Below are 18,490 nucleotides of genomic sequence, written 5' to 3' on the forward strand. Positions count from 1 at the left end.
TGGAAATTTAAAGCTGGGTTCCTCACTGACTATCTAGATGAAGTATGACTCACTCTTGACATCCTGGGGCGATGCAGCAATAGATATTGTCTCCAGTGGCAAATTGAGATAGGGCACAAGCATAAGAGAAAGGGCTATGGGTACATAGCTCAGACACTTGTGAAGGATTTGAAGAAGTAGCAATTATCAAGTTGATGGAATTGCATGGATCTTGTTGAATGAATACATTGGAGAAAGACATTGAAAGGCTAATGGTGATTTATCATCAATATAAGATTCCTTGGAAGCACTTTAAGATATTGTAATCTTCTACAATCAGAGGGAAGAAAAAGCTGAAGATTGGACCCAGGACTTGATAAAGCTTCAAGAGCTCTTGAGACGGTTGAATTCTAAACCACAGAAAGTCTGTTATGCCCTATGGTCAGGACCCTTGATTAGAAGGAATGAAATTTGGCATTGGGAACTTTGAAATCTCAACTCCGAAGTCTGTGGGCCTGTAGAAATTCCCACCATTAACAGCTTATTCTTCCTGACTTAAAGATAATGCGGAAGCCTCTACTTTACCAGACAATATATGCTACCACCACCACCACCTGCCCCTGCTGCTCAGCCACCAGATCAATAACTAGCATCAAGTCACGAAATAACTGAGTTGAGGAAAAGTTGCTTCTGATAAAAGAGGAAAGATACACACCAAAGGAGCTATGAGTCCCTTACATCATGTAGAGGCAGAATCCAAAAGAGAATGTGTGGAAGTAGGTCCTGAGGGTACTGGATCGTGAGGGAAAAGACATAAAGTGGAGAACTTTAATAATATGGAAATACTCTCCCATGATACGTATTTAACACTCTGATGAAGACTCTGAAAAAATGGTGTTAACATGAGAGATGGTTTAGAAAGAGCAATGGCCCACACTGAGTGATGTAGCAATGCCAAAACTGCCTTGGCAGAGAGTAGAATAAAGCACAGAGAAGTGAACATACGAGATCGGATATACCATGGAAGGATGGATAAGCAACAGCCGACTACATTCTATAGTAGTTTCTACGTTTCCAGAGGACACTTTATCTTCAAAGGGATACAAGGGCCTAGTGAAAGGGTCTCACTTCTCCCCAACCAGGGCTCTGACTTTGGTACTATTGAGAAATTCTAAAGTGGCTGTCTTCTGTAGCTAGGTGTAACAGCAGGGGATGCTGTAAACCTGGGACTCCTAATACTAATAGGGATGATAAGATCCCATAATAATAGAGGCTAGGTGCAGTCCTTAATTGTCCAAATTAAAGTGGGTGCAATATAATGAACTGCAAGGTTGAAATATTAGCAAGTAGAGCCTAACCTTCAGAGAGCTGTGAAGAGAATCAATAGAATATGCCCCCTACCTAGCTAGGTTCGAGGTACATAGGCAGACAGCAAGGGCATTTCTCAATCTATACATGTAAAATAAAGCACAGGGGTGCTTGGGTGGTTCAGTCAGTTAAGTGTCTGCCTTCAGTTCAGGTCATGATCTCAGGGTCCTGGGTTCGAGCCCTTTCCTTGCTCAGTGGGAAGTTTGCTTCTCCCACCCTCTGCCCCTCCCCCCTGCTCGTGCTCTTGCTCACACGTGCTCTCTCTCTCATGAATAAATAAAAAATATTTTAAAAATAATAAAATAAATCAAAGACAGATGACCAGGAAACTCAGCTCTTTAAAAAGGGTACACTCATAGTACTTACCTTTCAGGATTGTGATGAATATGAAGTAAAGCGTGGAAGAATGTTTGGCATATAATAACTGCTTGATAAATGGTACCTGTTATCATAATTTTACTACTATTCCAAATTTTATATTTTTTCCACGGACTATATTCCATGCTGCTATAGGTTTTTTATAATTTTCTTAACTTTGGTATTAATATAAGCAGGCAACAAATGTACTGTGGTTATATAAGATGTTAACATTAACAGAAGCTACGTAAAGCGTGCACAGGAACTCTCTATACTACCTTTGCAAATTTTCTGTAAACATAAAATTATTTCAAAATAAAAAGCAAGGAAGAAAATTGAAAAATTAAAAAGTAGGCAACCAGTACTATATTCTCATTTAAAAGACATATTCAGTTCATTTGAGAGAGTTGAAATATGCATACTTACAGGAGCCCCCTGTGGCCCAAGCCTCCCTCTTTCTCCTGGCATTCCCCTTGGACCCTACAGATGAGAGAGAAAAAACACCTTTGAAGCATCTTATTTGAATTCTAAGGTAGTTTGACTACATCACTCAATTCAATTGAGACTCAATATAATTGGCTACCAAACAGTAGTATTTCTAGGGGCAACTTTGGGTTTGAAAAAATCTCCACCAGGGCACCTGGGTGGCTCAGTTGGTTAAGTGAGCACCTTCAGTTCGGGTCATGATCCCGGGGTCCTGGGATCAAGCCCAGCATCAGGCTCCCTGCTCCTCAGGGAGTCTGCTTCTCCCTCTCCCTCTGCCTGCCACTCCCCCTGCTTGTGCTCTCTCTGTCAAATAAATAAATAAAATCTTAAAAAAAAAAAAAATCTCCACCTGTGGGGATACATAACCTACCACCTCTTACCTAAATAGATTTCAATTAATGTAGCCAAAATGGGCTAAATCTACAATAATCCTGATGTGAACACTAACTATAGAAAAAGAATAAGAGCGTTAAATGATTAAGGAAAACAATGAAATGCAAGAAGTCTTTTCTATTCAAAGGGTGCAATTCTCTGGATGTGCTTGTCTGTCAGCTGGTAATCAAGATTACTTCATCAGCTAACATATTTTCTCCATGTCGTTTTGTTTTCCATTTAAACATTCTCTTTATATAGACTAAAAAGAAAAAAAAAAACACCAAAGAATTAAATTGATACATACCATTGGACCCATGGCACCCATTGGACCAGTAGGGCCAGCTTCACCCTAAAGCAAAAATGAGATTACATTATAGTACGAAAAACCTACAACTGATATTCATATCACTGTTTCCATGTGTGTGTCATTTTAAAAGTGTATTTTCAAACTGAGCATTTGAAAGGCATACTTGAAATGAAGGAACTCAAAATTCTGTTGTATTACTTTTTCTTAAAATGCAATGGCAATTTAGTTTCTATAGAAGAAAGTATAAAATAAAAGTGAGGATGTAAACAAGATTGATGAAACTATCACATCTGTTCACATTAATTAGTATCAAAAAGGTAATTATATGTTTATGTCTGATAATACTTTAGTCCAAGTAAAACTTCAGAAAGCTAAAATTGACTAATATTCCTTTAAGATTATAAGAAGTTTAAAAATAAAATAATTAAAGCCAATGCATATATATATACACACACATATATATACACATACATATATCATACATACATCACACATATATATATGTATATATGTTCATATATCTCACATGATGCTTCCCAATAAAAAGTCTTTTGTACTTCTTTTATGGTCTCTTTCTTCCTCTAGAAACATAAACACATCTTGGGAAGAAACAATGGCTAGAAGGCCCTGGAATCAAAAGGGTACTAAATAATGGAGCTAATAAACTATTTAAACCTCTCAGATATTTTTGAAGAAATAAAACAGTGACTGTGTTTTAGAAGGTGAATTCATAGTACCATCTTCATGTGAGGAAAGCACCCATCCTACATTGGCAGAAACCCAGTGCCATGATGTCTAATCTTGGTGGCAAAGTTAAGTCATGTCATGTATCCTGCCAAATCTATTGCCACTCATCTATGAAAAATTGTATTTATCTACTCAACTATCTCTTTTTTTTATACTCCTCTTTCCTCCAAAATTTAAGGGCGTTCTGAAAAGTTGGTAGGCACTTGAAACAAACCAGAAATGCAATGGTGATGTTAGATTTAGGTTTTATACAGTTACCTTGGAACCAATTGCTCCAACTTCACCTTTAGGGCCTTCAAGACCTTTGTGTCCCTAAGAAGAAAAATATAAATTTGTATTTTACTGCTTTTTTTATTCTCAGATATATAAAAGAAGAACCAAAAATAAGCTCACAGAAAGTGTCTTATAAAAACAGACATTTAAAGTTGTTACCCAGAATGTTTCCAAATTCTCAACATTTTTTGAAAGCCTATTCAAAGAAAATTAAAGTACCATTCTTAACTTGCAATGTCCTCACCTTTCAGATTTTTGTGACTTCACAGAAATTTAATCTATAGCTACAAATGAAAAATCTATGGTGGTTTTAGAGAAGACAAGTAATTGTGGAGGTTATACAGTTATAGAATATGGGTTATAGCTAGGGAAGACATTCAAAATAATTAATAACTAGTATAGCAGCAAGCATTCTAATCAGAAGTTCAACTACTCAAAACAGAGGACAGCCAGTATATACTTATCAAATATCAGCCATGCTTTCTGATAGATAGATGATAGACTGATAGATATGTAATTTTTTTTCTGGAATTTTGCGATCTTCTTTCATTTCAGAGTAAATCTTAATGCTATTAAATTCACAAATATGCTAATCCAAATACCCAATTCTATTTATCTAAAACATATTGCAAACATACAAATACCTATTCTCACCCATTCATTTCATGGTTTGGAAATGCGGAGAATAGATTTCCCTTAAACTGCAAGTCAGCAAGTATTTCTTTACAGTTAATTTTAGCAAAATTCATACAAAATAGTAATTAACAATACTCTTCTTTCCTTGTTAACTCACAAGGAAACACCTTCAAAACTGCATTTTGTTAAAGTTTCTGTACTATAATGTAGAAAAACTGAACTACACAAAGTAGAAAAACTGAACTACACAAATATTGAAAAGTTACAAATCTTTCAACTTTTTATTCCTGGCTGCACTACCACAATTTACCAGGCACTACACCTGATGTAATGAAACGAAAAAGCAAAAGCTATAACAGATAAAAGACCTCATATAATTGACACTACATTGCATTAATCCATAGCTACACTGTTTGCAAACTGGGGTGATGACAGTCCTGAGCAAGAAGGGGTTCCTGTTTAAGCTGCAGTAACTTCTCTGACTATGGATCATCATTCCTTCTGTGGCAGAGTTCTACAGTTCTTCTAATGCATTTGGGACGACTGTCTCAAAGTAACCTGCAGCTTTTCTGACAACTCCTCACTCTCTCTCCTGCTAAGAACTGTAGCCTTTTCTTCTGAGTTTTTTTAGAACCTTCTGCTACCATATCCATCACTTCTACCACCAGACCCATAACCACCACCACAGGGACTGCCTGAGCTTCTTCCACCAAAACTGTCCCCCTTCATCGGTCCATAATTTGATTGCTGCTGTCCACTGTAATTTCCAAAATCATTATGGCACCCACCACCACCATAGTTTTCTCCAAAATGTCTTCCTTCATTGTAACCATCATATCCTCCACCACTACCACCATATCTGCCTCCTTGGTGTCCATATCCTGGTCCACCACCACCACAGCCTCCTCTACCGCTATAACCAGGACCACCACCATCGTTGCCACAATCACTTCCTCCTTAGCTACCTCTGCTGCCACCACTTCCACCACCAGAGCCTCACCTTCCACCAAAGTTTCCTCCACCACCCACAAAGTTGTCAGATCTACCTCCATGACTTCCTTGTAATCCAGCAGACTGCATTTCTGTAGAAAGGGCCTTTTCCACTTCACAATTATGCCCATTAATAGTGTGCTTTTTCTGAACAACAATTTTACCAACTGCATCATTATCATTAAAAGTTACAAAAGCAAATCCTCTCTTTTTTCCAGTCTGCCTTTTTCCCATAATTTCTATGGTTTCAATCTTGCCATACTTTTTGAAGTAGTCTCTCAGATTCTATTCTTCTGTATCTTCTTTAATACCGCTGATGGAAACTTTCTTCACTGCTAGATGGGCATCAGGCTTTACAGAATCCTTTCTAGAAATGGCTCTCTTTGGTTCCATTACATGCCCATCAACCTTGTGTGGTCAAGCACACGTTGTTGCTGCAATGGAGGTCTTACCTCCATTTTGAGTGATATGTAATTTCTATATATGTACATAACATATAATAATTACATATTAATTATCTTGAGTTATAAAGAGAGAAGCATTCTATGGCCTCCCCAGTTTGGGCTGACTGGACCCCTCCCATGATCTAGCACTCTCTAGTATCATGTCACTTATTCCACTATGTAGTCATTATGTAGTCTTTTTGTAACCGTAACCCTCATTAGCCTGAGGCTGAGGCTATGGATTTTCCTCGTTCATCACTGTGTCCTCTTTTGGAGTACAGTATCCAGCATATAGTAAGAACACAAAATATATTTGTTTATACAATCAAATGAAATTCAAAGGAAATATAAAAAAGTATTGTGAATTTGGCAACCACAGATGAATACTGAGACCAGAGCCAGCTAAGGACAACTGACAAACAGAATTGTATAGATTTTGAAGGTAATGCTCCCCAGACCCTACTCAATAAGCCATAGTATCTGAAAGGATTATGAAGGATTGAACTTACTCGGTGACCCTTCAGGCCTGGAAGACCAGGAGCCCCAGGAAATCCTCGAGCTCCCTGTGTAAAAAAATAGGTAAGGCATTTGAGAGTTATTAATAAGAATAGGAAATTGTTTAACATAATTTTGTTCTCCAAAAATCTAATACTATAGTTTTGTTTAGCAAAATATCAAAGAAGAGAAAGGAGCAGTATACTTTCATGTGTCAAAATACACCTACGTGATCAAAATTAGCAAAGAAAACTCACTGTTAGGAATGGAAACATGACTTACACAAAGACCTGGATTAGTGCCAGGTATTGATTTGATGACATTTCCAAATTTTTAAACTATATCACTGTATTATAATTAGTAGCAAAAAACAAAACAACATAAAAACAAACAAAACCCAAACAGACAAAATACAGGAAAATAAGCCAGAGTCAACGTGTTCAATGTCTGGATCAACTATATCAATTGTATGTGGAAAAAAATCAGGGAAGGAACTTAAGGAAAACTATGCTTTCTCTATATTGTGCTTTACTTGTGGTAGAAGAATAAATACGTCTGTACACATCAAGGTGTTTTATTTTCTCTGAACTACTAAATATTGGCAGCAGAATAGGATTAGAAAGATCACATTAAAATGTGATCAAAATTATTTTAAGTAAAATGTTCAGGAGAAGTTTTATGGATCTATGATTGTTTTAAAGATTAACTGAAGAAAGGAAATATCCAACAGAAGGGTTGGTCAAGAATTATGGAGAGAACAAATTGGATCCTAGACTCAATAATTCCCTAATTTGTGTTAATTTTATGCATCCTCCACCTAAGCATAGTAGATTAAAAAACAATAGGAATCAAACAGAAAATTAAATGCAAATGGTATAACTATTTTGAAATGATGCTTGCAACTTTTTCCTCATACCCTCTTAAAATAGGTAAGGACCCAGTGACTTAATTATTCACTTATCCTCATTGTCCACATTAATTTGGTTTTGAATTGAATGCCATTAACACTGGCACCAGTAGACTGAGTACATTGCTAGCGTAGATTCATGTATCAATTATTATCAACCATTACTATTAATCTGCATGTCCCTGGTACTTAGCCTTATGCCTGGTGAGTGGGCATTCAGTGAATAATCACTGAAGAAACAACTGAAGAAATGATTTAACATTTGTCTTAACACTCATAGCACTTCTCCTAAACCTTTCCTAAGGAACTTCTCTTGTGCTAACACAATCTCAGACAGATGGCAAAATCTTCTGTTCTGTACATCACTGCCTTCATTCACTGTGTACTAACTACTCAATAAATGAAATTCATATGATAAAAGCAAAGCAATCATTCCTCTGTGACCTCTTGCAGGGAGAATGTTTCTGTAATGTTTTAAGGAGAGGTTTTAACAGTCAGGACACATCAAACCATGTCTCTCTGAACAAATAAAATTCCACTAATTCCTCTGTTTATGCAGCCCTGCTTGGGAATTCTTCACTTCAAGCATTTCCTGTAGGTCTGTCCACTGGAATGCTCCCCTTTACTGATATTTGTTCCCCCTCCTTCCGGAGCAGGGAACTCCATACACTCAGCCTATAGGAGAATTACTGAGCTATGCTATTTCAAATAATTACTTAACTTTGAGTTTTTGTGGTCTGTAAGGGAATTCTCATGCAATTACATATCTCTAGTGCAGCAAGAAAATGAACCAGATGTACTAGTACTCATAGAATTTTCTCTTTCTGCTGACCCGAGACTGTCATCACACCCCAATCACATGTGTCTTTGCACAGAACTTGCCGGGTGCATCTGCGACATGCTGGCAGGGCCTGCTTCCTCCCCACAGAGGGCCCACACCGAGAGGATGTGCGAAAGCACAGTAGGATGGGATGTTCGAGCCTGCGTTGGCTGACGTGGACATCTGTGCTAATTAAACCTCATGCCTCGGTCTGCACTGACTCCCCAGGCTGCTGGGGGAGGAAAGGGAAGAGAGAGAGCAGGGAGCTGGAGAACTGGTTTTATATTTGAAACTAAATAATCCTTGGAGTCCTATAAGTTCCCTTAAAAGATAAGCACTCATTTGTTTTTTAAAAAAATCCCAGCATTGAACTTCATCAATTTTCAGGAAGTAAGTGGAGAATAATTCAGTACTCTTGGTTGTATTGAGGGGAAGGAACATCAGAAGAGTATAGGAAATGTAGGAAGTAGAAGGTTGAATCCGTTTAGGGGTTGTCAGACAAGGAGAAACTTCAAGAGCAAGAATGTTAAGAAGATTTTTGCTTGCTTATCTCTAATTTTCCCCATTGCCTGTGTAACATATCCTAGGAGAGGGCCTATCAAAGTAACCTGAGTGAGGACAGAGAGGTGGGTTTAGAGTATGGTCAAGTGGCCCAGGTCCTGAATTCTGGTGGAGTGTGTTACCAGGGACAGGTCCCTGCAGTAAGCCAAGGGGAGAAGTAGCTATGTTAGGAGTGCTGGCCATCAGTGTATTTTGTCATAAGATTTTAGGGTCCAGAACAACAAATTTCAGCCAACATGAGGGTTTGAGGAGCAGCCAAAGAGGCATCCTGTCCATAATTTATTGTCCCTAGCATATAAAAAAACAAATCAATAAACTCTCAAGCTGTTCTTTTTGACAAGTGAACAATATAAAATAAAAATATTAAAAAGATAATGGGATTAGGAAGTTGTGAAATAGAAATAGGTCCGATTGGTGACTTTGTAAATTTGACACTCAGTTTGGAGAGTATCCGTGTTAGGTTATGAAATAATTATCTAGCTCTAGGAGGATTATTCATATGGTGCCAATGCAAAATAGGAAATTGGAATTAGCTATCACTCTAGCAAAATGTACTGTTTCACAATGACAGAAGGGAACATATCTTGGTGATAGTGTCTAGTGCACATGTATATAATGAATTACAAGGTAATTTTAATGTTCTTTCCTTTTCAAAGTTTGCCTCTATGGCATTGTGTTGATAAGTATAAACTTACCGGAGATCCTGCAAATCCCACTTCACCGGGATTTCCATTTCTACCTGGTTCACCCTTTAAGGTTAAAAAAACAAAACGCACAAGGTGAGGGGGAGGCAAACAGGATTAAAATGCTCCCTTCTGAGACTAGATGACAAGTCAATTGCAGATAAAAGTCTTTTTTAGAAAGCTCATGACCCGCCCCCCCCCCCCCAAAAAAAGAAAGCACATGCCCAATGCTCTAAACAGTGTAAAAGTGAGATTGGGCTCTATTTCTGATGGCAATCTATTATAGCAAGTCAGGTGTGAAGGTTTCATTAATTTATCCGAAGGAGAAATTAATATAAATTATACTCATTTGACCTAGCTCACCTTTTTACAAACATCAAAATTTACACACAGATACAACACACAGGTACATGCTATGAAATTCTATATCAACATGTGGCACTGAATTAAAAGTTTCTTAGAACATGACTTGTCATTTCTTTTCTTGTGATAAAATAATTAAGAACTACTAGACATATTTTCTTTATGACCAAATTCAATGTAATCTGCTGAAATAAATCTCTTTGAGACACAAAGAGAAAATATTTACTTGTTTTAGTATCACGTAGAAATTAATGGTTTACCCATGATTTATCCTCAACTTTGGTACAACTAAGAAAAAAAATCCAGAAAATCAAATCTGTTTTTGTATCCTGTTCTTAGATCACATGTTATCATTGTTAAAACCTGAAGTTGAGTCTTTTTTTTTTTTTTTAAGATTTTATTTATTTATTTGAGAGAGAGAATGAAAGAGAGCACATGAGAGGGGGGAGGGTCAGAGGGAGAAGCAGGCTCCCTGCCGAGCAGGGAGCCCGATGAGGGACTCGATCCCGGGACTCCAGGATCATGACCTGAGCCGAAGGCAGTCGCTTAACCAACTGAGCCACCCAGGCGCCCTGAAGTTGAGTCTTAACTTTAAAAATCCAATTGAAGGGGCGCCTGGGTGGCTCAGTCGTTAAGCGTCTGCCTTCGGCTCAGGTCATGATCCCGGGGTCCTGGGATCGAGCCCCGCATCGGGCGCCCTGCTCCGCGGGAAGCCTGCTTCTCCCTCTCCCACTCCCCCCTGCTTGTGTTCCCTCTCTCACTCCCTCTGTCAAATAAATAAATAAAATCTTAAAAAAAAATCCAATTGAAGAAATGGCTTTTTCAGCATTGGAGAGCAATATCGGAACTATATTATTAATACATTAAAAAATTCCACTTAATGAAGCTCTCATAATGATGTTTTGCCATCAGAGCAATGTATTTTTCTTTAAGTTCACTTCAGAGTTTCCACCAGCAAAAGTTGCGGTGACAGCAATTCTAATATCTTATGGAGAAATCAGAATGGAAAACTTGGGGTGGGGGGAGATGCAAGAAAAAACCAGAACCTAATAATATAAAACCATCGAAATTAAGAATACTTTTAGATTTTTGTAGAACTACACTCTGAGTTCTCCAGTTTTGCGTGCATTTAATGAAAGCTAAGAGCGAGGAAAATACACTGGGAGTTAATGAATACTATCCATGTTAACACTGTAGCTCCTTCTTAACCTCTTCAAAATTGCAAAGCATAATGAAGGCAGGCAGCTTACATCTTCACCAGGTTTTCCAGGAGGGCCCTCTGGTCCACGTGTACCTATTGGACCCTAATAACAAAGCAAAATGAAAGGGAAAAAAGAAGATTTACTTATATTTGCCTCTACCTACCAATGATATAATCTAAAATATTCTTGAGACAAATGAAAAACTTCAGAGAAAACAGCTTTATTTATATTCTGAATTTTATGTTGCATGCCTCAGATTACATACTCAAAGGAAAAAATTTTAATTTCACAAATGCAAGTATCTTGGCATGGTCTGCTAACCATATTCAAAGCCTCTGAATTTAAATACTCTGCCACAAGAAACATAATACTGGCCTCCTGAACTGGACCCTAATTTCTCGCTACGTTAGGAAAGGGCTGACAAAAGAAAGAGCTCACAATGTCATTATGATGGTGGACCCATCTTTGATTGGGTCTACACGCTTACTTGACATTTACCATTGGTCCAGGTTCGCCAGGTTCACCAGGAGGTCCTGTAGGGCCAATGCCACCCTAAAATTGGAATAAAATATGCAAATAAATATAATTATATGTAAATTACATATACAAACCAAAGAAAACAGAATGCTAAATCATATATTCCTGCAGGATAGTGCAATTGCTTAAACTGCTGGCTCTCCCACATTCCAGCTCTGTGCCTTTGGGGGAGTTACTTAATCTCTCTAAACCTCAATTTCCTAACTGTGAAATAAGAATAATAATGCTACCTACTTCATTAAGCTGTTACAGCTCTCTTGATAACAACTGCATGCTAAGAACCTAGAATAGTGCTGCACAGAGGGAGTGTTCCATCGGTGGTACTTATCATCATGATCCTGACCATCGTCTTCCTCATCACCATCAACAACTACAGTTTTCTATTCATCCAGGGCAGTAATATAAAATGGCTTGAAGTAAGACTCCACACACATGATAATGACAATACGAAATCTTTGACAGAGCTAAGAATTCTTTTTTTTCCCTTTCTTTTGAAAAATTATTTCCTACTGCCCGTCAAATCACTACAAAAATTAAAAATGTCTCTACACTATTTGATTGGTATTTGACATGCTACAGAAAGATAGTATTATACTCTTTGTAAAGATCCCATGGAGTGATTACCTTGGCTGTGATTTCTAATACCACATGGTGGTGGCCTTCAATGATCTGGTTTCACAGCCTCAGAGTTAGCACATAACCAATTAGGAGAATTTTCATTATGACATGAGATAATGATCTGTTATTTCAGAACCAAAGGCATATAAAAATCTTTTGTATTGAGGCCAGTCACATAAAGAAACCAGATGATAAAACTTTAACCCCATGAAGAAACTTTGAAAAACATGCGGCATATATTTCTGAATAGAAGTTAATTGAATACAGCCTGTTCAAAGTGAGCATTACAATATGAAATTTAAAGGCCAGCCGAAAGCACGCATGTCACAGAGACCTTATTTGTATTTGTTTTTATCTTGCTATAGTATGTAGTTTAATTATAAAAAGACTTACTTGCTGCCCTTGTAAGCCTTGAGGTCCCCTTGGGCCAACAGGACCCTTAAAAACAAATGAGAATAAAAGTTGCATAGTGTTCATGACAATTAGGCCAAAGAGTTCAAAAATGTTGAATCAGGCTTAGAATCTGGAAAAGTGAAGCTTTGACAGTGAAAGATGATGACATTCTCCATTTGTACTCATCTGGAATGCAGCAAAATTCAAGAAGATTAAGGTTCGGGCAACATTTGGGATGATTTTATACATACTTTCACTCTCATAAAGAGAAAAAAGAATATGCCGGTATACACCCAGTGCCTCTGGGACAAGAACATTTGCATGCTTAAGGGGTGGCTCTGTTAAACCAGAATATCCAACAAAAGAAAAATCTTGGCAGGCAGTTAAGTAATTCTCAAACTGTCTATTGCATTCTTCAGCATCACGGCAGATAACTCTTATAGCTTTAATGAGTACATTGAATTAAAGATTTAGGAAGCTATCAACAATATTGACTAGATTATATTAAATGTAAGTTTAAAATTATCTATGGCACTGAGATTTCTGGATTATTTCTTTCTTTCATAACAAACATTTAAAGTATCCACATAGGCTTTTTCCATTTAAACATGAAATGATTACACCGAGGCATGACAAAGGGAAGGAAAGGAAAATGCCATTTTAAAAATTGTATTAATCATATATCCATATAATTTTTGAGGTGTCAGAAAACGCAAAACCAATTAAATCAAAATCAAGTTTGTTCTTATAGGAAAAATTTAAATTTTTATTTTGAATTGATCAGGGTTTTAGCTAGTAAGAAAACAAAAGCTCCATTTAAAAAATAAACATATATGCAATTTGAACTTCAAATGGATGGAAACACATATATTTCAGAAACATATCCCAAGGTAATCATTGAATGAGTCCATACTGCTAGTGATTTAAAAAGTAGACAGACAGGCAGTGTTTAAGGATGGGTAAAAGAGGTGGTTATGTATGTAGTCTAACTTTACACTTGCTATTGCCCAGAATTCCATTAATCTGGGATGACTTTGAATTATGTTATGAGCAAAAAAGCATGGGAGAGTTGGATGGATAAGTGTTAATTTGTTCAGTGAGATTGTATTCTCCAAATACCCACGTTAAAGTACTTGCCCAGAGAAAATGGGACTCTTTGGCAGTTGAAGAAATTCAAAAGACGATGGGAATGGTTACTAGGCCCAGTCAGGAAACTGTAGAGTTGTTGGCATAAGCAGCCAGAGGATATTAAATAGGAAATAATGAAAATTAAAATGGCAAAACTTCCCATGTCAAAGTGATTTGCCAAATCACTGTTTCTAACAACACCATAAAAAGTATGGGTTTTGTTGTGGTGGTTATATGTTTTAAAATCCTTTATTTTCTTCAAATATTAAATGAAATATACAGGCAGCCCTTTATTAAAGTCAACAAATTCTTTGCACAGTTATGAATGGAACACCACTGGGCTTTTAATTGGTACATGGCAGGGTTTGACAAATAAACTGAATGAGTTAATGGAGGGATGGATTTGTTTAAGAAGACACATATTACTTTTTAACTAGCTAATTCAAACCTTGCTTTATATAATGTTATTTTCCACAAGAAACTTTGATTATCAGTAAAATCTGCACTTACCACAGAGCCAGGCATGAGGCCTACTTGACTCCCAAGTCCAGATTTTTCATCTAACCCAGCCATCTGAGCTGAAAATGGCTGTAAAAGCAAATTGGTCATGTTATTTCCACAGTAAAAGACATAGATCAACAAACTTTTAAATTGAGAAATGCACGTTCTCTGGGATTCTCATAGAATGACTCTTCTGAGAATCATTTTATACTTTTGACTTTAAAGCGCAGAAAGAGATTCGAGTTCTTTTTCATTGTATGTGTTTTTGATTGAACAGTCTTCCTCAGAGTATTTTATAACTAAGTTCCTTCAGAACAACTACTGCAATGGGCCAAATGTCTCCTCCTTGGTAAAAGCATATACTGTTCTGCTGGTCTAATCGTTTTCAGCTTTAAATCTCTTTATCTGATTTCCTCCCACAATTGGAGCATTCCAAATGTCTGAACAAAGCCTAAAAGATGCTTTTAAAACATTTGTCCTGAAGATTCCAGTTTCCATTTCAGACTATTTTACTTAGATTATATTCTTGTTTCTTTGTTCATGACCAGTAAACTTTAACTGTATTTATGTAAGTTGATAAAGATTTTATAATCCTTTTAATGACTCTGACTGTTCCAAGAATTGGCAATGGTTTTATCTATTCTCTTTCACATCACAAAGACTCTGGTAACCCAACTGACCAAAACTGTCCATATATATTCCAGGAGTTCGATTAATTTCCAGATCTTAGTGGGGGAAATGTGCATACTGTTGAAAAAAATAAATTGCCAATTCCTTCTGCAATCAGTTGAGAAGCAACTGTATAAATTATAATAAAACAAAAATCCGATTTCAGTCCATATGTTCCCTAGTTTTGCTATGCATCTACTCATAAATCCCCGTCTGCCACTAAGAATTCAAGGAAGCATATATAGAAAGATATTTTGTTTTATTTTATTTCTGGCAGGGAACTAAAATTGGGAAATTGTCAGATAGCATTTTTCAGTCAACTCAACATGACACAGATTTTGTGAGCATTCTGAGCCTAGAGAACAGCCAAGGAAGAAAGATGTCGCTCTTTTCAATTTATATTGGGGAGAGTATTAGTAGTCCTTTAGAATCAATGGAAAGAACAAAATTGCAAAGTCCAGAACTGACATTGAAAAACACAAGTAATTTGAAGTGGTACTTTGAAAAATGCTATTTTGAATTTTCCAACAATTCTCTGTGGATTTCCTAGTTTTATTGTCGCTCCATTGTAGCACTGCATTCACTTAGCTGCTCTTCCAGTCAAGGGCCAACATGTGAACTAAGACAACTTAAAATCATAATAATAAATCAAAAACTTAGGTGGGGGGAATGGGCAAAATAGGTGAAGGGGATGAAGAGGCACAAACTTCTGGTTATGAAATAATAAGTCACAGGGATGAAAAGTACAGCATAGGGGATACAAACAATAATACTGTAATAATATTGTATGGTGACAGACGGTGACTACACTTACCATGGTGAGCATTGAGGAATGTATAGAGTTGTTGAATCACTACATTGTACACCCAAAACTACTAGAACATTGTATGTCAACTATCCTTCAATAATAAAAATTTTAAAATTAACATATTATCTAAATATAACATTGAATAATGCATAGAACTCACCCTGCTCATGCCATCAGGTCCTGGGTGGGATGGATGTCCAGGAGGCCCTGGGGCACCGGGTTGACCAGGAACACCTGGTTCTCCATCAATTCCCTGAGGACCACGAGGACCCTGGGAAAACAAGCCAGCACAAATTAGAACACATTACCAAATATGTACTTAGTAGAAAACTAAAAGCACAGACTTCTTGATGGAGATGAAGTGTTCATTATTTTAAAAAGGAATAGACATACTGTACACTTCCAATTCTATGACATTCTGGAAAAGGCGAAATTATGGAGACAGTAAAAAGATTAGTGGTGGCCAGGGACTGGGGTGGGAATGGGGAGATGAAAAGGCGGAGCACAGAAGAATTTTAGAACAGTGAAAACACTCTGTGTGATACTTTGATGATGAATATGTGCCAGTATACGCTCGTCCAAACCCATAAAATGTACACCATCAAGAGCAATTCTAATGTAAACTATGGATTCTGATGGGGGATCTTGATAATGGGGAAGGCTATGGATATATGGGGACAGAGCGTATATGAGAACTCTCTGTGCCCACCTTTAAATTTTGATGTGAACCTCAAACTTCTCTAAAAAGAAAATAATAAAGTCCTATAAAAAAATCAATAGCAATCCAGCCACCTACAGTAATTTCATCAGCTCTGCTGACACTGCTGATTTCAGCACTGGTCACAGCCTCTCCATCAGGGCATGGTTGCACATTCTGGGTAAAAGCTTCACTCTTGATGTATGAAATCCCCAGTAATGAGCCTTCTTGGAATAATTATAAAATTGCATTCAGTTCACCAGTATTCTAGAACAAGCTTCCCTATTTGGTTGGTTTTGTGGTGTTTAACAAAAATTTCTAAGTTCACTTGTCTGTCTTAGATTACAGTTAACTATATATGTGCCTACTTAACCTCCTCCCACCAAAAAAATATCTGAAAGCCCCTTGACTGGGGTTTGTGGTTTTTTCATTTCTAATTTTTTTAATGTTTTGTATAGTTCTTGGAACATAGTAGACACAATATATGCTTATTAGGTTTTCACATTTCAATCCTCTTTATTCTAGTCCTTCAAGTCTGGCACACTTTATTTCCTTTACCACCCCCAAAGGTAGACCAGACCAATGAGAAACAGAGGGAAAGGCACAGTGACCCAGCCTGGGTCAAGTAGAACTAGCCAAGTCTAGTTCTCAGAGAAGTGAGCAATGATTTCTAGCTGCCAAATTCCACCCTCCTCCCAACCCACATTCTGAAGGCAGCTTGGTGAACAGCCACGTCCTCAGTGCTGGAAATGCTCCATCCCCCAACCTCATCATTCCCATAAGCCTTGTGAAGCATTTTCTGACTTTTTAACCCTGAAGAGTCTTAACAGACTTTCAAAAGAAAGAAGGGACCAAAGAACTCAAAAGTCAATATGATTTTCATAATTAGAAGCAGGGATCAAGAAAAATATAGTAAGGGAATTGGAGTTTAATAAAAGAAGCTTCTCATGCCTAAACATGAGAACACCTCCTGGCTTACAAAAAGTAATTAAAATATGAGTTGATACAGCAGAAAGAATAAATATAAAACAAGCTGAGATGGGAAAGGGGGCAGTTTGCATATAATGGCTTTGGGGAGGGTGGCATAATAGCTATTCAGTAATTTAATTAATATATTCAAACATTTATATAGATTCATATAGATATGTTTACTTCTTGGAAGAGTAGAATATAAGCAAACTTATCTATTCAAACAGAAGTAGATAGTCTGAAAAACTTCCACTTTAAAAACTAATTTCTCAGAAAATTATTCTCCTCCTTTATCAACTCAAACATTTTCTGACTCCTAAACCACTGTCAATTCACTGAACTCTTTTAATTATACTTAAGAGGCTGATTTTAATTGCTATCTAGGACTCCTGGATCATAGGAATGTGAGCACCATCAGCTGGAAGTTCATATTGTCAACAGTGGCACAGAAAATGTAGTAGTCTGATCTACTCAAAGAGCCTTGTGTGGAAAGTTTCTAATGTCTTTTTGAAATGTGAAATTGCTAATTGATAACCAGGTATTGTTATACAAGAAGTGAGCTGAAACATCTCTGCTCCCAAGGGGATTTCTAAAGACAACACCAAAAACTACATTTAGTGTCAATGAGAATAGAGAGAAGTTTGGGTAATATTAATCCTCAAAAATTGTGTCCTTTCTCCATCCTCTGTGATTAATAATCATGTTTTAAAGTCCACTCTGAAGACAGCCCACTTTTCTATTGACTTCATGATGCACTCTGTGTCTCCAAAGCATCTACTCTAAATAACCTACTCTTAAGTAAGATTTACTCTTATGCAAATTGAGATTAAAATTAATAAAAATTTGTAAAAATTATCCAAAATTAAGTGAACATAATTGTAAGTGAAAGTAAGAAAAATATAGTACATGAGCAGTTTTACTAAGAAACATTGAAAACAAAAACTATAATTTGGGAACACATTAAAATATATACCTTCATATTTCTAAGTGAGCTGAATTATATACATTTTATATTAAGGTAAATATTCCATTTATCCTCATTCCCACCCATCCCCCAGGATACTCTAGTACTAATCTTAGTCAGCCATCTACAATGAAAAGTACTTATTGTGTAAGACTGATGAATACAGACCTGTACCTCTGAAACAAATAATACATTACATGTTGAAAAAAAGAAG

The 18,490-nt window shown here is 36.9% G+C and overlaps 1 protein-coding gene and 1 pseudogene across 1 annotated transcript in view; both read right to left on the bottom strand.

Moving 5' to 3' along the window:
* COL5A2 (collagen type V alpha 2 chain) overlaps positions 1-18,490 on the bottom strand; it is a 142,918-nt gene that overhangs the window by 42,179 nt on the left and 82,249 nt on the right. The window contains exons 7-16 of the mRNA XM_045868367.3: positions 15,807-15,917; positions 14,179-14,256; positions 12,541-12,585; positions 11,491-11,544; positions 11,041-11,094; positions 9,440-9,493; positions 6,471-6,524; positions 3,878-3,931; positions 2,870-2,914; positions 2,131-2,184 (exon numbers count right to left, since the gene is read on the bottom strand). Of these exons, the coding sequence (XP_045724323.1) occupies positions 2,131-2,184; positions 2,870-2,914; positions 3,878-3,931; positions 6,471-6,524; positions 9,440-9,493; positions 11,041-11,094; positions 11,491-11,544; positions 12,541-12,585; positions 14,179-14,256; positions 15,807-15,917 (603 nt within the window). The remainder of the gene's footprint in view (positions 1-2,130; positions 2,185-2,869; positions 2,915-3,877; positions 3,932-6,470; positions 6,525-9,439; positions 9,494-11,040; positions 11,095-11,490; positions 11,545-12,540; positions 12,586-14,178; positions 14,257-15,806; positions 15,918-18,490) is intronic.
* On the bottom strand, positions 4,089-6,462 carry LOC135363903 (heterogeneous nuclear ribonucleoprotein A3-like; annotated as a pseudogene).

Source organism: Mirounga angustirostris, unplaced genomic scaffold (assembly GCF_029215605.1).
Source record: "Mirounga angustirostris isolate CCGP_5_RB_7025 unplaced genomic scaffold, mMirAng1.0.hap1 SCAF_3, whole genome shotgun sequence".
Taxonomy (NCBI): Eukaryota; Metazoa; Chordata; class Mammalia; order Carnivora; family Phocidae; genus Mirounga; species Mirounga angustirostris.